The 13,926-nt window shown below is 40.6% G+C and overlaps 1 protein-coding gene across 1 annotated transcript; it reads right to left on the bottom strand.

The window, feature by feature from the left end:
- Nucleotides 1–1,191: 1,191 nt before the first annotated feature.
- On the bottom strand, nt 1,192–13,315 carry LOC148013039 (putative ABC transporter C family member 15). The gene is made up of 15 exons (XM_087667840.1): nt 13,162–13,315; nt 9,722–9,815; nt 9,297–9,412; nt 6,378–8,773; nt 6,168–6,254; nt 5,414–6,058; nt 4,691–4,855; nt 4,252–4,546; nt 3,736–3,950; nt 3,336–3,641; nt 3,188–3,251; nt 2,697–2,936; nt 2,231–2,504; nt 2,011–2,145; nt 1,192–1,897 (listed from the first exon to the last, which is right to left on the bottom strand). Exons 1-13 carry the CDS (start codon nt 13,313–13,315, stop codon nt 2,380–2,382), a joined length of 4,902 nt encoding a protein of 1,633 aa, XP_087523966.1. The 3' UTR covers nt 1,192–1,897; nt 2,011–2,145; nt 2,231–2,379.
- Nucleotides 13,316–13,926: the final 611 nt, after the last annotated feature.

Below are 13,926 nucleotides of genomic sequence, written 5' to 3'. Positions count from 1 at the left end.
GCCACAAGAAAAAGAGTTTCATAGATTCTGACATAGTAGAGTTAGCCCATGTTATTATCTGGTTAAATTTAATGGCGAACTGAACCATAGTTTCTTCTGGTTGTTGTTCACATTTCTTCAGTTATTTTAGTGCTGGACTACATAATATTTTGATTTGCAAAAATGTTTGATGAGCGAGTATTTGAGTTGTGGCCAATTGATTTTAACATGATCTGGTTGTTGCACATACCAGGTTGCAGCCAGCCCTTCAAGTAATGTACGAATTTCTCTTGTCTTTTGCTCATCCATCCATCCATGATAGCTTGCGACATTATCAAAATGATCCAACCAAGATAAAACATCTTCAGTTGCTAATGCTGCAAAATAACGAGCCCGTACTCACGGATTTGATGTAGTTACTGCACGTTGTTGCTAATGCTCAAGAAAGGCCAAGAGAGTATGGTTCGTGGCATTCATCTGATGTAGTATGGAATTTACAGTATTCAGCATTGGACTATGTATGATGGATGTTCTAGTTGCTGCTAATACATGGGCTCGTCCTGTGTCGCATGTCTGGAACTGTGAGGGCTAAGAGGAGATCTTGGTGATGTCATCTCCACCAAATGTGATGTGCCTGAATGATGTCAAAAGAGAGAGAGAGAGAGAGAGAGAGAGAGAGAGAGAGAGAGAGAGAGAGAGAGAGAGAGTGTGTGTGTGTGTGTGTGTGTGTGTGTGTGCTAAGAGATGGCCTGCAACGACGTCTGCCTTCTCCTCTTCACCTGTTACATCTTATGTAATTGTTGATGTAACTATCAACCCAACTTGGGTTAATGTTAATTGGGGTTTCCATAATATTTTTAATGATGTTAAAAATGACTAATTTATGTTTATTCTCAAACTAACTCTATTTGTTACTAATCATGATTGATGTGTAAAGATAAGCAAGAATATGTTTGTCACTAATCTTGATTTGTTACTAATCTTGATTGATGTGTAGAGACATGTGAGGATATGTTTGCAATGTCATGCTGAGCATTCAATCAATTCTAGATCATTTTATATTTATTATTATCTATTATTGCAATTATAATTATTTATTGGAGATGTACCAATGAATATATTTAACTTTATGATGCTAAAGACTATTTATTTGCCTTTTAATGAGGCACATTGGCATTGGTCTTGGATAAATTCTTAGCCTTCGAGTTTGATAATTTATTTAATTCATGAATGCTTAGTTTAATTAAACAAGCTCAATAGAGATAGGATGTACCATCGCAACAGATGGGGTAGACTTGTTAACCCTATACTTTGCTCTACAAGATGCAAGTTTGGATGGATTAGGCACCTTAGTTTCTTGCTCGCGTTGCACATGGGAATCATCAATTATGTAGCCCCCCTTGGTTAGCATTGCCGCGGGGGCATATGCTACAGTTAAGGTAGAGTGACAAGGTGACTCTTCACAAAATTACCCCTCGTTAGCTTGAGTTCAATGGCCCAATGTAAGACATGTTAAGAGCTAATGTAGTATAGCTTAAGTTTACTTCTATATCTAAACGTCTCTCTTTTTTTCAAAGCAAAATCTTGAGAGAGCCCATGCTTTTTGGAATGATATACTAGTGCTAGTGCTAGGACATCTTCATGGAAACAAAAGGGCGATGCTCCAACGCACACCAGTGCGCACTTGTTTTACTCTCTCGCTCAAGCATTGCAAACAAGCCGATGGTCTTCTTTTCAATCAGCAGATTATTGGTCTTCACATGCCCTAGGCACGGATGACGCAGCTGGGCCGAGGATGTTGCCTGTCCAGACTTACCTGCAGCCCTTAAGACACAGAGCCTATACCATTTCGACTGTATTTTTGTGGTTGGGCTCAGTCTGTAACCAGTCTAAGCTTCTCCCCAGATCATTGTGTGACCTGCCCAAAAAGGTGCAGAGTGTAATCAGGCATTCAGAACCGAAGCAGGAAAAATTGTTCCAAACCAAATTCCAATTACTGCTGGATTTGAATATCATTATGTGAGAAAGTACCTTTCTGCACATGGTCCCAGGAGAAAAGTGTGTGCTTTTGCATTGAAGCAGGCAGGAGAGGATGAACAATTGCCTCTTGTGGCTTAAAAGAGCTCCAACATAGTGTTTCAGAAGTTTCATAATGTACCGCAGAACCTGCCAAAAAATGACCCAATGCGTAAACTTCTCAAGCTTACAAGAGCCTTTCTGTCTGATGAGCTTAAGAACAGCATAGACATACCAATGAGCTCTCTTGATTCTTCCAGGTTTGGGAAAACATTTGATGGGTTTTCCCAGGATTCAAGTAATAGATCATCAGGATGCTACCGTGGGTTTAGTTTTTTATTAGTTAAGGCGAGTACCAGCGGTATAGCACACTCAATGCTTTAGTTACTCTAGAACTGTAGCATCCGTGACATTGTTTGACCTTGTTGTGTACTCTGACACAAGCTTGGCAAACAAAGATGTTTTATCCTCAAGAAGTTGTGATGGTGTGTCATATTCTGCAATTCTTCCTGCACATCGTGGTGTAGTATTCCAAATTCAAACTCAATTTCATCCATTTGTTTAGCAGTGAAGCATAAGTTTACTATAATTTTATTGTAAGTACATACAGGGGCTCTAAAACAGCAGACAATCTTCCATTAGGAAACCCTGGGAAATATAAAGAAGTGAGAGGAGAAAAGCTTAGTGCAGTGCAGTCATACCATCACTCAGAAGTAAAACCCAGTCACTGTCAATTACTGTTGGAATGCGATGAGCAATTGTGATAACTGTACATTGAGAAAATTCAGCCCGAATCGTGTTCTGAATCACACTATCAGTTGCAGTATCAACTGAGGCAGTAGCTTCATCAAGCAGCAAAATTCTTGTTCGCTTCAGCAAAGCCCGTCCAAGACAGACAAGTTGGCGTTGCCCCACACTCCAATTCTCTCCATTTTCACTAACTGCACAAACATCAGCTTGTGGATAATTCCATCCCATGCCTAATTCTAGTAGATACCACATATTCCATGTCTGGGGAAAATCTTTTGGGCTATAATTTGCGCCATGGCTTCTTTAACAACAGAAGCTGAATGTATGGCAGGGTTGAAAACAAATATAACTTTTGGCCTACTTCCTACAGCAGTAGTACTTTTTATGATTTATGCAGCTTTAGAGCAGAGTTTGAGAGATAGAAATAAGAAAGAGAAAAGACCTGAAGTTTCAAGCTTTCCATCCTTGGCTCGAATGGCATCACCTAGCTGACTCTTATCAAGGGCCTGTTTGACATGACAAATGCATCAAAAGGCACTCCCCTAGTTCTCTATGTTCAAGATGTCTACATGCTCTGTGCAGAACATTACCTCCCAGATCTCAGTGTCTGTATGTTCCTCTAATGGATCCAGGTTGTTGCGCATGGTCCCTTCAAACATTGTTGGATCCTGTGAGATGATGCTCAACTTGGGACGCAGGTCATGCAATCCAATTTTCGAAATGTCAATGTCATCTATCATAATTTTTCCTGCTGCTGGTTCCACAATCCTAAACAGAGCTTGAAGGAGAGTTGACTTCCCACTCCCAGTTCGTCCCACCACACCTATCTTTTTTCCCCCCATGAAGGTGCATGTTATCCCTTGGAGAACCATTGGCAAATATGGAGCGTACCTGACCTGCAGCAATTCCACATGCATAGCCATTAAAAAGGTCAACCTCTTCGTTTTCCTAAATCTTGTGCCTGTTAACTGAAAATATGACTTAAAATACCTGCAAACTCTCAAGAACAATGGTTCCCTTGGAGGGCCAATTCAAAGGGGGTCGAGAATTTTCTATGAGTAGAGGAGCTTCGCTAGCAATTTTGGAGTACTGCTGAATGCGCTCAACTGATATTATCTTATTCTCAAGACCACACAGATTCCATACAAACATGTACTGTAGATAGCTCAGGTTTAACCCGTAAGTTACCGCCAGTCCAGCAATACCTGTGAAGAATCGGGAGGAGAATAACGCAATTGCATTCCAGTCTGATTAAAAGCTAAAGAATGTGTTTGCTAGTCAGCTGCTTCTATGCCTATAGATCACGATTAGGCTGTTTATATGCAAATACTTGAGCAATAGAACCTTTTATGCCTCAAGATGTATTGAACTAGAAAGGTGGCCAACTTTCGGATTCTGTATTGATTCACCTAACAACATAAAACTTTCTCCACAAGCACTTAAGTGCTCAATCAGACATAAGCACCACTCAATCATAGAGGTAAGTGAAAAAATGTTCCAACGTACTGGCATCAATGGTAGCCTCAGGTAAGCTCACAACCAGCAGCAACACAAATGCAAAAATAATGTTTCCCAGAGCATTCAATCTTAGGCAAAGCCATTCAATTGCTGCAAAATTGTGGAAAAGAGGTCTAGCATAACAGTCAATAAGCTCCAAGTTTCTAACTACAAATCGGGATTCTTGGTCAAATCCTCTAATTGTAGCAGCTCCTGAAATAGTCTCCCCAAAGTGTTGAAGAATAGGTGACTTGCGGATACCCACCAACCTTGAGAGCTCTCTTGCAGACTCTATGTAGTACCTCTGTAAATAAATCATAGCATCGAGCAAACAGCTGTCAATTGTCACGATGTAAGATCTACAACAGTCTGTAGCTTACAGCAAATACTGTACACGAAATTTTTGATACTCATAAGATCGAGTATATGTTGAGAATGACTGCATTACCTCAAGCCAGATAGACATGCCCATCACAGGAAAAAACATGGCAAACACTGGCCATGCAACCTGAGACATGACAGCAATGACACCTAAAAGCTGGATGGTATTGAATGCTAGGCCAGCAAATCGATTATATACTTCCAGATCTAGGGCACTTTGATCTGCGGATGCCTGAACGTAAAAATAAAGTGAATAGTACTTTTTAGCCTCAACAAGCTTGACAGTATATTTAAAAACCTAATTTCCCTTCTACAATGAAAAAGAGCATGTATAGCTATTCATGAGAAGTTTATCTATCATTCAAGATAAGATTAAAGGGTCAACCCACTGTGGGTCTGGCCTGAAGGGTAAGATTGTGGTAAGGCTTTTTTTGCTTTTACTTAGAACCTCTTCATCATTGCATCTCTCACGCAAGAAGTTTTAGACAAATCGCTACTATGATTCCGACATTGGGAATTATGTCAACATCATGAACTTCTGCCAAGGAAGCACCACATTCCTTAGCTAGGTCAGGTTGGGGGACAGGGGGCTGCCAGCACCCACTCCAGGCCTGCAGGCCCCTGCCCCAAACCTCACCTAGCTAGGCATGTGGTGCCTCTTGAGCAGAAACTCATGTTGTTGGACACTACAGGGAAAAACAAGGGAAATGAGATTTTTTCCCACATTAAAAAATGCCAAAAACTTCTTGTGTCAATCTGTTCAACATAAACTAAAGGAAGTTATAGTTACCCGATTAAGAATACGGCCAGTCGGTGTTGCATCAAAAAAGGACATGGGTGCATGGAAAATAGAGTGTAGCATCTTCATGAAGAATGTTTGTGCTGTTTTGAGAACAACAGTTGAAAGGAGAAAAGCTCTCACACACACACAAAGACCACTGGCAGCTGCTAGTCCACCATAAACTAGCAAAACAAATCTACTGCTGAACTTGGGATGCCCATTAAATGATAGTGGGGTAGCCCACGCCATCCAGTAATTACTAACAATCTGCAGTGCCCGGAAGAAGACCTGAGCCAGTAAGAGAAAAGGAACAAAGGCTCCTCTGTGGACTGCTGTCACCAAGGACCAGTATACTGCCAGACCAACTCTTCCAGTTTCTCTTTCTTCTTCCTGTACTAACTGTTTTAATGATTTTGAATCTATGGTTGAACTGTCTTTGTCATGCATCAAACTGTTAGCTTGCAGAGAGTCTTGTTCATCTTTCACAACTGTATTGATCCTTTCACTGCTCTTATCATGCAGAGCAGAGCTACCAGTTGCATCAATGGACTCCAAAGCTTTAGTGTGAGCCCCAATCAATCTGCTAAAACTAGTGCCAGCCTGCAATAGATCATCGAATCTCCCCTCTTGGACAACCTTCCCATCTTCAAGCACCTGACAACAGTAGGTGATACCCAATCAAAGTTGTATCAGATAATCAGTCAAATCTGCATAATTTTAGTTCTAGTTCATCATGAAACTTGGAAAAGGGAAGCATGTGTACCAATATAAGATCAGCAATGGGTAGAAACTCGACTTGATGTGTCACATAAAGCACAGTCTTGGAATCAAGGATCCCCAATATGCATTCCTAGAAGTTGAATCATAATAATTTAAAACATCACATAGACAGTATATACTTTGTGGGTGTATTTCTGGAAGCAAAGAAACTGACTTCACACTTGGGTGTACAATATTTGCAAAGTGGTATTACCTTAAATAAGTGCGAACCAGTATGGGCATCGACAGCACTGAATGGGTCATCAAGTAGATAAATATCAGCATCTTGGTATAAAGCCCGAGCTAGCTGAATCCGTTGTTTCTGACCACCACTCAAATTGATACCCCTCTCACCAATCTCTGTTTGGTCCCCATGTGGCAGAAGCTCAAGATCTTTCCCCAAGGTACAGGCCTTCAATACTTGGTCATACTTACCTCTATCCATGGGCTGTCCAAACAAGATGTTATCTTGAATTGTCCCACTTTGAATCCATGCTGATTGAGCAACATATGCTCTAGTTCCAGTCACCTTGACTGTGCCCGAGAGCTTTGGAATCTCTCCAAGTATACACGATATAAAGCTTGACTTTCCAGATCCAACCAATCCACAAACTGCAACCCTCAGGCCCTTTTTAATTTCCAGCTGAGCTATAGCAATAGTGGGTTTTTCAAGAGAACCATCCCAACTGAACAATGCATTCTGCACTTCAACAGCTAAATTCCCTTCATTCACCGGTAGCCGCTTCACAGCATGCATATCCAGTTCTTGCTCTTGAAGAAAGCTTTCTAATCTATGAAGAGAAACCCGCGTCTCTGTCAGCATTGCTACAAGATCAGGTATTCCAAAAATTGGCTCCTGGAGAATTCTGAAAGTGGCCAACGCTGATAAAACCCTCCCTGATGTAAGAGGTACCCCAATCAGCACACATGTAGTAAATGTAATGACTGAGACTAATGCTGGTGTACACCAAAACATTGACGTGACAACTGCATCTGTGTAGAAAAATCTACGAAGCCACCCACATTCCACTGCTCTCAAGGCCTCAAGTTTTTTCAAATACCTCAACTCCCATGCCTGCAGTTTCAGAATCCTCATGCTTCTCAAGACTTCTGAAGTGGCCCGCATCCTTGCATCCTTTGATTTCATGAGATTATTTTGATACTTCTCTAGAGTTGTAGTGAGAGGCACATTGGCAAGCATGGCTAGAATTGTGGCTACAAAAGCTGCAAGGGCTGCAATGCCTAGATTCTTGTAAAGTATAATGAAGGCCAAGCAAAACTGCAAAGGTAGCAACCAAAGATCATTAATGAACCAGGCGAAGTCATCTACACGCTGAACATCAACACTGACATAATTGATAATCTCGCCACTTGAATGATTAGAACGTGACTGGTTTGACAATGTTAATCCTTTCCTGTAAATCAAGGCAGTCAGCGCCTCAGCTACACGCAATCCCAACTTCTGAGCATCAAAATACCAATGTCTCTGAGCAAAACTCTCTACAAACTTTGCCCCACAAAACAAACCAGCCAGGACATAACCTTCATGGGCAAACCGCCTCCTCCCTCCTATGTACTCCACAAAATCATCAATGAGAAAGGGACCCACATATGAGGCACATGTGTAAAGCCCGGCAAAGCAGGCATTTGATAATGCGGCTTTCCGTAAGGATAGGAAAATGCATTTCACCAAACTCTTTGGTTCAATCCTGTCCCAATTCATTTTGAAGCATTCAAGCACAGAAGCAGCTTGATCCATGTGTGCAAGCTGAGGTATGTCGTCAAGTTCAAGGGGCTTCCTATACCCAACTGCCATCAAAGGGTCCAGCCAAGAGAATGTCACCTGGCTGAAAAAGCCTGCAGTTGCATAGGAAGTTACCTTCTTCCCTGGCTTTGGAGATGCTGCCTCATCACTACAAGCATTTAAGAGTGGCTCCTGCAAGCTACGTGGTACAATCACAAGAATACCTGTTCTACCAGAAATAGCAACAATGCACAAAAATGTGCAGAGAGGCAGAGCCACCATCTCAACCCAAGTATCAAGTTCCACCATCCCATGTCCTGCTTGTGTGCACTTTGAGAGGACCATGAGAGCAGATAGCAAGAATGACACGACCCACCAGAAACGCAAGAGAGGAGGGAACTTGGCTCTTCTTTCTGTCTTTGACTCTGTGACAGCAACAGTCATGACGAGCCACGCAATGGCTTGAACAAAACCAGCTGAAAGAAGTAAAGTAACATGGTTCCATCCTTTCTCCAACCCACTGTGTATACACCATATAACAACAACAGAGCGTGCCAGGCAAAGAAGAATGCAGGCACCACAATTAAGTGTATATAGAGGTGTAACAGAGACACCACCAGTATGCACGGTGGCTAATGTCCACCCAAATCTGGAGCTTTTTGAGATCCTCACTTTCTTCCAAACTGTGATTAGAAGTACTATAGACAGGAAAATGAGGTGGATTGCTAGCGCCACAAAGTACTGGACATGTAGAACAAGTTGCCAGAAGTTGTGGAAAGCATTCCCATTGAAACACTTATTCAACAGGATGGCTTTGTAGCAACTGTAGTCTGAACATCTTGCAGAAGGGTGAGAAGCTTGTGGCACTGCAAACAAGAAAAACGAAGTCAATCCTTCTTGCTCATGCACGCAGGCACTCAGTCAAAGAAGATAACCGTACCAGATAGGACTGCTATCGTGTGACGGTATGCATTATGCGTTGAGGGTGATGCTAGATGATATACAATTCAAATGCAAAGATAAGCAATTGAAAACCTGAAGGCAAGAACACTTACTTTTGTGAGCTACCTTACATGCTACTGAGTTGGCTCCATGACAAACTTATATCCTAGGAAGTCTATCAGATGGGGCAGCTTGAATTTGATGTTGCAGGAAAGACCCTTAGTTTATAATAGTTAATGGAGAGTATGCTGAAAGTATTTGGATCCCAAAGACCAAGTGCAGGGAGTCACATTACTTACTTGAATTATTGACTGTTGCAGTAATGCAGCAATTCAACTTCAAAGATTATCACCTGAACCAGAACAAGAAAATACAGACCCTCTTCTAGCTCACAGGATTCAAACAAAATTACTTTCCGGGCAAGACTTTGCAAGAGTCGGAAGGTACCAAGATTGTGCAACGATGGATATGCAGTGAGTGGGTTGCAGAGGAAATCTTTTCTTGTCAGTTGATATCGGTCCAATGTGCGGCCAAAAAGCCTTAATATGTCAGCTTTACCTGCACTAAAACCCAAGAAACATACAGTTTTTAGGAAACTGTGAATCGAAGATAACACTTCACGACAACAGAGAACTTTATCATGTACCACAAGAAATGATTATAACACAAGAAATGAAAACCTTAATACTATTTGCTAATTGGGAATGCAGCGGATTATGATGCATAACAGATGAAGGCTCTAATTGTCTATGACCATGTGGCTTTTGTGTGATGATGAGTGGAAATTTCTTAAAGAAAGTAAGATGCTTTGGGTAATGAGTGCCTCTCGAAGCCCTACTTTCACTAAAGGACTGGCAAATTGATGAAGATACCTGCACAGATCAAGAGAAGAATGGTTGAGCCACAATTCAGGAATGTGTACTAGTTGATGCGAGGAAAGGAGAAGATAGAGCAAAAACAGAGTTCCTTGTCAAAGAATTGCTGCAGGTGCAAAATTCAGCAATACGGGTCACAAAAATGTGGTCTGATTGTGCGAGAATCAGAGAGCTGCAGGAGATGCAGAGTTAAATACCAGCATCTCTTTTGCTTTTTCTTCTGTTTTTGCTTATTTTTATTCATTTCCAGTTACTAATATTTATATTTTCCTGCGTTTGCTTGATTTTTTAATTTCATTTTTCTTTTCAAATTATTAATATAATTGTCCATTTTTCTAATACTTTGTATATATAGGGAGGTGGAGGAAGGTTGCGTGCTGTCCAAGTCTCCTCTCTCCCAACAAGAGAAGGCAACAAAAGGAACATATTTGTATGTTTGTGGTGTATATCCTTCTAAAGCCACTTTCAGATCTCCTAATTTATTATTAAGGGGCCTTTCCTGGGTGGGAGCTGTTCCTGTGAGCCCCAATACAAACAATTGGTTTTGGGTGCTTTCAATACAACTTTTGAAACATCTTTGTGAATATTCTTCTAAGGCCATTCTCAAATTTCCTAATTATTATTAAGGGGCCCTTCCCAGGAGCTGTTCCTGTGAGCGCCAAAACAAACACTTGGTTTTGGGTGCTTTCAAGGTTGCTAGTTTTCACTCACAACTTTTGAAACATCTTTGTGAATTTTCTTCTAAAGCCATTCTCAAGCTTCCTAATTTATCAAGGGGCCTTTCCTAGGAGCCTATCCTAGGAGCCCCAAAACAAACAATTGGTTTTGGGTGCTTTAAAAGTTGCTAGTTTTCACTTTCAACGTTTGAATTCTAAAAATCAAGTTCAGATTGTGTTGGCCCCATCGATCCTTTGAGCCCTATCTCTAAATTCGTTTTTAATTAGAAAATCGTGCCTCTAATAGCCTATAATAAGCAAAGAAGATAAGACCTAATGTGAGGTGAAGAATGTGTTTTCAAATAGAAGACTGTGAGAAGGGCATTTCCAAGCAAAAAATGGTTCTTCCCCACCAAAAACCAAAACTTGCCGATGTGCCCAAGATTAGTTCCTCATTTTTTATCAAAAACCTTGGAAATAATTTCCAGGAAACCTCCTTAGGGGAGTAGCTCCTTGGTTTTGCGTGCTTTTTCAAGATTCCTAGCTTTCACTCACAACTTTTGGATTCCAAAAACTAGTTTTGGATTGGTTGTAGGACTATTAACAATCTATAATAGATGGAAAAGTCTAATCTCGAGTCCTTTCTAATGTGGCTTAAAATGGACAAAGAGAATTCTACCAAAGCTTAAGAGCTAGGCTTAAAATGGGGACTAAGAAAATTCTACCAAAACTTGAGAGCTAGGCTTCAACAAAATAAAAACAAGCATTCAATAATATTGTACCTTGTTTGAAAGATGCAAACTATGTTAGCTACAATGTACTACAAGGCTATATAAATATTTGTCAACACTAATTATAGGTTATATAACTAGGTAATAAGGTAAGTATTACAAATGTCTAATGGTTATTTTGAATGTGAAAATGATACACTTTTATTATTAGAGTAGAATATTCTCATGTACCATTTAGGGAGGAACACGAGGAACAAAAGCATGAAACTGCATATAGGGATAAACAACAAAACTAGCACTCTAATATTATATGCATTGCTCTCTTAATCATTTTCACAACTGTCTTGAAGGTAAGGCTAGCCTTCAAGCACTTCATAAGAGCTAAAGCATCCTTGATATACTTTTCTAACAAAGAGGACAACAATCTAGAATGATTCCCAATTGTCCAATTAGAATATCATTCCTAGTATTCCATATCCTTCTGAAATGATAGTCAGAAAAACATTCTAGGCTTTAATCTCATTATCATTCATCCTTCCCTAATCACTGAAGAATGCATGCCTCAAACCAAAACTCTTAGACACGCTACCTTTATCTAAACTTGTTCCATAATGTCTTAGCTTTTGGGCATTCCCAAAACACGTGGGCTATGTCTTCTTCTTTCCCCTTACATAAGAGGCACATAGGGGAGATACACTTGAGCTTGCAAAGGTTCTTCGTGGTAGAAAGTTTCTTCTTGGTAGGTTGTTTTTATAGATTCTTGACTCTTCTTCTCCATGCTTAAAGTGACTCTAATAGGAATCTACCTATTCATGTTTCAAGTGTCTTAGAAATCTATGTTGGATTACGTTGGCAAAAGTCTCCTCTTGACTTCACTTTAGCAAAATAACTTCTAGTACAATTAGCTTTTGGCATTCCCAAAACACATTGGCTATGTCTTCTTCTTTCCTTTTACGAAAGAGGCACATAGGGGAGATACACTTGAACTTGCAAAGTTTTTTCTTTGTAGGAAGTTTCTTCATCAAGCCCAAGAAGCTACTTTGACCTAGGAGAAGGGGTTGTTTCCATATATTCATGCCTCTTCTTCTCCATGCTTGAAGTGACCCTAACAAGAATCTACCTATTTATGTTTCAAGTGTCTTAGAAATCCATGTTGGACTACCTTGGCCAAAATCTCCTCTTGGCTTCATTTTAGCAAAATAACTTCTAGTACAATTGATTAGTCTTGTTGCGCTTTGACTTTGCCTTCCAACATGTCTTCAACAATTTGTCTCCTATAAGGGCTAACAAAGCTCACATAAAGGATCTAGACAGATGGCATGCAATGCAATAGAGAAATAAATCTTACTTTTATGATGTTATGCTAGTCATGTATCTCTAGTCTAGATAGGTTGTGATCATATGTGGTGCGTAAGTTTTGTAAAGATGCACTATAACTTGTAGGTGCACATATGGGTTATGTTTTACAATTTGTTGTTATTATTTCATTTTGAGTCAATATCCAGCTCTAGATGCCTCAAAATCTCCAAAGCCAATAGAATTCTTCAAGCTCTCTCAACTCAACTCTAGATGCCACAAAATCCTTTAAGCCAACAAGGTGTTTTCATAAGGAATGCCCAAATGTTCTTGAAAATATGCATAGGATCAAGAATATACACAATTTTGAAATCCTTCCAATAATTCAAATTATACCATATAGAGGTGGAGGGTATAAGGTATATTGATTGCTTGCTATGAGATTGCAATACTCCTTTCTCATCCTCATTGGTCGTAAGCTCTGACTAAGTTCAAGAAGAGGGCATGCTATCCATTTTCTATATTATTCAAATGAGTTTGGCATACATGTCATTGTCCCTTATCAATTCTTCTATTGAAATACCAAAGAGGAAGTGATGGTGGGACGCAAACTCAATGGATTGAGAGAGCAAGGTGAGGGGACAAGCTTTTCGAGCGAGCATTTAAGTGAGCTTTTCTAGGCAACCTCCATTTCTTGTTCCACATATTCCACTTATTCCTTCTATTCTCTTGTGCACATATCAAGCACTACTACTGCCCCTACTGCCACCACCATCTCCACCACCACCACCACCACTGCTACCATTGTCGCCGCCACCACCACCATCACCACCACCACCTCTACCGCCGCTTTCACAGCCACTGTCATTACCACCTCCACCGCTTGCACCACTACCATCCCCTCCCATGTTTCTCCCCCCATGTTAATTAAGCTCTCTCTCTCTCTCTCTCTCCCATCTTCCACCAATTATTCTCTCTCTATTTTCTCTCCTCGAAATCTCTCTCTCTCTCTCTCTCTCTCTCTCTCTCTCTCTCTCTCTCTCTCTCTCTCTCTCTCTCTCTCTCTCTCTCGCTCTTTATTGACAACTTCTTGCTTCTCCCTCTCTTACACTCACCTTCTCTCTCGCTTGCTCTCTCTCTCTCCTTGTGTCACTCACAAATACATATACACCCACTCTCTCTCTATCCCTCTTTTCTTTCCTTCTCTCTCTCTCTCTCTCTATGGGTCTCCTTTCCCCTCCTCTCTCTCTCTCTCAAATATAGAAACTACATAAAGAAACTAATGAATATTAGATTAGAGAGCACTAGACCAAATAAGCAACTCCTCTCTTTCTCCCCCTCTTACACACACACACACACACACACACACACACTCTCTCTCTCTCTCTCTCTCTCTCTCTCTCTCTCTCTCTCTCTCTCTCTCTCTCTCTCTCTCTCTCTCTCTCTCTCTCAAATAGCAACCTCTCTCTCTCACTCTAAATTAGCAACTTCTCTCTCTCTCCCCCTCTTAATTTTGCAA

This window comes from Lygodium microphyllum, chromosome 26 (genome assembly GCF_053477565.2).
Source record: "Lygodium microphyllum isolate KBCC chromosome 26, Lygodium_microphyllum_v1.1.10, whole genome shotgun sequence".
In the NCBI taxonomy this organism is placed as follows: domain Eukaryota; kingdom Viridiplantae; phylum Streptophyta; class Polypodiopsida; order Schizaeales; family Lygodiaceae; genus Lygodium; species Lygodium microphyllum.
The sequence above is the reverse complement of the archived record's forward strand: the minus strand, read 5'-3'. Positions and strand labels throughout refer to the sequence as shown.